We start from the raw sequence: 4,211 nt of genomic DNA, 5'->3' as shown, positions 1-4,211 counted from the left end.
ACAACTAAAAAGTAAATATAATATCAAATAAAAAATTGTATGTATACTTAAAAAAAAACATCTCTCAATTGCAAAAATGATAATTACATAACCTTTTGTGTCCAAATATTTGCATAATAAATAAGAACATGCTGCTAATGTAGCTTATTCTGTTATTACAATTTTATCCTTTCTGTTGCTGTTAGATTTGTAACTGAAGGGGTGAGTTCTCTCTTGAGTCTCTGTATATTTCTGTTGTTTAAAAAGCAGCATAAATGGTTAAATATTGGTAGTGCTGAGAGAGGGATTTTTTTTTTTAATCAGACTTGATTGAGAATGAGATATTACAAAGAGAGAAGAACTGAGAGTCTTCATTGTGTTTCACGGTAGTAATTTGAATCAAAGGGAAAACCATGACTTCTTACTCTGAACAAGATCAGACTTCGCTGTACTTTAATTGTTTTCTATTCACTGCACTGTGTCTTTTGCTGGTTTATCAGGTGGTTTAGATACAATAGAACATTAATATATCTCAATTAAGGTTATTTTTATATGTAGTATTTTAAAAGGCATGGAGACTAAACTTATATCGGATCTGTATTTGTTTTTTGTTTTACTTTACATGGGACGATTGTTCCAAATTACAGATGTATAATTTGAGTCACCAGTAGGTACGTGAACTGTAAGTAATTGACAACAAAATTTTGGAGGAAACAAATGTAGATTATCCAAAGGCTTGAAAACAGTAGTTAGCATGCTGAATTTGTCCCTGGAAAGGAAATTTTCAAAAAGCGCACATACATGTGTTGTACAATTGTTTTATTTCTTACGAAGTTAGACGCAAGATTAATCCTCAAAGCCCCTCACACCACATCTAAAATTTGGTTTCAGCTCTCATTGTACCTCTCCATATATATATATATATATATATATACACACAGTATCCCCTCTGCACATTTTTAATATCAGTTATGTTTCTTGCTAAACCAAGAACCATTGTTTGTTAATCAAAATCTGAGTGCAATGCTTAAAAATTGCAACAATCAATTAGATTTTCTATCTTGAGAGACACGACTGTGTTTGATATTAAGAGTGCCAAGTAGTCCTCGTCCCCTGGAAAGTTGTTCCAGCTCTTCAAGCTTTTGTGCAAGAAGTGCAATTTCTCTAGCCAATTCTTCATTCTTAGTCTTTATTTCCTGCAAAGTAACAAAAAAGTGAGTAGATCCTTGAAATTTAGAATATTTATTGTCCCCAACGGCTTCCTCCACCTCGAACGGAAGAAAACCAGACTAATTATATAGGTAGGCAAAACTAAAATCTAGATGTGGGGGAAAAAGGCATCCAAATTTAAAACCTCCATCATGCATAGCAGTCAGAGAAAATAAATAGATTACCCTCAAAACATATAATCCGTGACAAAGAAAGGCAGAAAAACAACCTCAATCTCCTGTGTACGTAGTTCTTCTTTTCTTGCTTCTGATCTTGAACTTCTTTGCACCTCAAAGATGATGGCAGCTCCTGCAACCTAAATAGAAGTAAATTAATGATGGCAGAAATCTTGATAGATGGTACAGATGAATTTTTTTTAGCATGCTATTAATCTTCATACAAAATACTTGCCCTTTAGTTTCTGTGAAGTTTTATACATAGCATACATCTCATGCAAAGTATGAAATTAGGTGAATAAACTCTGCTAAATGCATGATATTTCTTTTGTCCTGTTGTGGAAAAAATGTCAAATAATGATCTCAAGGTTCAGTCAGTTTCATGAATAAGTGTCATTCATACATATCCAAATGGTTCTCAACATTCTTGAATATTGATCCAGGGTACTCTTATTCAAATAAAAGATACGAATTCATAGTATTTCACAAGTTAGAGATATAGAACCATTTTCAGCCTCCACCTAATTCATTGGAAGCCAACAAGTAATACAATTAAAGTTGTCATGACTCATAGAACCAACTACTCTGAAAGCTTAAGTTGTTGGGTTGGTAAAGGCACTTAAATGGCTCTCTATCTAACATACCCTCACACGCAAGAGCCCTTTGGACTTGAAGCCTGCACAATGCACAGGCTATGTTACCTTTTACTAAAATTTAGCTGTCACTTAGAAGAGTATGACAACAAGGACTGAACTCTACACAACATGATCATAATGACACTAAAACCATGGCATAAACTACACGTCCCAAAGCTCAAGTTATTACGTGAAGGCACATGAATGGTTTTTCTTTTATATCCAACAATACATTTATCAGTGAAAAAACACAACCGAGTCATTATAAAAAAATGACCACATCCAAGTGATGAATGGGCCGAGCAGTCAAGTAGAGTCAAACACGATCCATGAGCCTTCTCCAGGTTATAGAGATATACGTGTGTAATTTACTGAAGTTCAGGGCAAAATGATTATTCCATCAAGCACAAGTGTGAAAATTTTCACCTTACAAAAAAGACTAATCACACTTCTAGAACCCTTGTGAGACGTCATGACAATTTTAAGGGAATATAGCATTTTGGAGATTCCAAATTGACTAGTAATATGGTTAAAATAGTGTATATAAGTAGAGAACAATCCAATCTCACAAGCTAGCTTTTGAAGTTAAGTTAGATCTAAAATTTTAGATGGTATCAAAGTTTATTCTAGCGATTGTTGTTAGCCTTACTAGACCACCTGTTATCAAGTCATTATATCAGACCAACTGCAAATGTCTTGTGTGAGGGGAAAATGGAAATTCTTCGGTGACTAGTGATATGATGCAAATAATGTATAAAAGTGAAGGCAACCCTCACTTCATGAATTAGCTTTTGAAGCTGAGTTAGGTCTAAGCTCAAATTCTAAATGAGAATTTAATTATTGGCTTAAATAAGTTTTTTTGTCCTTCAAATTCTGAGTTTGTTTTCTTTAGTCCCCAAATTAAAATTTGCATCTTTTAGTCCTTTAGATTCACAAACTGCTTTTTTTAGTCTCCTAACAATTTTTGGCCGTTTGGAAGCACATTTTGTGTCAATTTTTTATTGCAGAAATGACTAAAAAGAACATTTCACGAATTCGAGTGACTAAAAAATACACATTTTAAATTGGGGAACCAAAGAAGACAAACTCTCAAACTTAATGGACTAAAACATATTTCAGCCTTAATTATCATATTGCAGCTGCACCTCTTCAATCTGCAACTAGCATCAACACAGTAAAACACACAAACAGGTAGAAGGCAATTCATGATAATAATAATAATGATGGTTTATGATTACCGACCGAGAAAACAAAGAGTTCTCCAAGCAGATCAGCAGCAGCTTGCACAGCCTTCTCCTCGTTCAAAGGGCGGATTGCAACATCAGTGGCATGACTGTAAATTCGTCTCTGCACTCTCGTCGTCAATCTATGATTGGCCTGAGACACAGAGAGTCACACACAACACAACACAACGCACGTGCGAGTGTGAACACACGCGCGAGAAAGGAAAGGAAAATAAAAGTAGGACCTGACCTGGGCAATGCTGATGATGAAATTTCGGAACTTGGGGTGGTAACCGGCCTCCTTCTTGAGCCTGTTGGCGATTGGTTTGCACGCGGTTCTCAGAGCGAGTGTTGCTAGCTTCACCACCGGAAGCACCACCATCACTTGTACTTTCTGGAGAATAGAATAAAAAGAACAGAAACTGAACTACCAAGTTAATATGTGCTACCCCTCCTCCTCTTGGTCTTGGGTGCGTCTGATTGACCAGGGTATTGGAATTTCTTCAGCATCTTTCTTGCTCAGCAAGAACATGGTCTGAGTAACAGAAAAGTAGTAAAAGGAATACATACATACATGCACATACATAATACATAGTTAATATCGATGGTCGAGAATCTTCCAAGGAGGCCAAATTAAAGCATTTTTTACTAGTATTGTAGTATGTGCATCTTTTACATATAATTTTAGATTTATAATAAATAATTTGTTATAATATTTTTTTTAATTTATGATAATCATTTTTAAAAAAATTAAATTCAAGTTAGAATTAAAGATGTTAAAAATAATAGATCCAGAGAGATAAAAAGTTAGAGATGGTTAGGAACATATTAAAAAAAACATATATATTTGAAATTGATTTCTAATACTCAGTTGAACCGAAAACTCCATCAGAAAGCAATAGGTCAGGAAAGAGTGTTGCTACGTGCACCCAGTGTTATTGCTAGTGCACTCAGCCTCCCCGGTGAAAAGACAAAAATATTATCGTGTA

At 34.7% G+C, this 4,211-nt stretch overlaps 1 protein-coding gene across 1 annotated transcript; it reads right to left on the bottom strand.

Moving 5' to 3' along the window:
- Positions 1-911: 911 nt before the first annotated feature.
- LOC100779734 (optic atrophy 3 protein homolog) lies at positions 912-3,852 on the bottom strand. Its single transcript, XM_003539900.5, has 4 exons — positions 3,473-3,852; positions 3,242-3,376; positions 1,418-1,504; positions 912-1,175 (listed from the first exon to the last, which is right to left on the bottom strand). Exons 1-4 carry the CDS (start codon positions 3,602-3,604, stop codon positions 1,023-1,025), a joined length of 507 nt encoding a protein of 168 aa, XP_003539948.1. The 5' UTR covers positions 3,605-3,852; the 3' UTR covers positions 912-1,022.
- Between the last annotated feature and the right edge of the window lie 359 nt (positions 3,853-4,211).

This window comes from Glycine max, chromosome 12 (genome assembly GCF_000004515.6).
Source record: "Glycine max cultivar Williams 82 chromosome 12, Glycine_max_v4.0, whole genome shotgun sequence".
NCBI lineage: Eukaryota > Viridiplantae > Streptophyta > Magnoliopsida > Fabales > Fabaceae > Glycine > Glycine max.
Note: the sequence above shows the minus strand (reverse complement) of the source record. Positions and strands in the feature narration are given on the sequence as shown.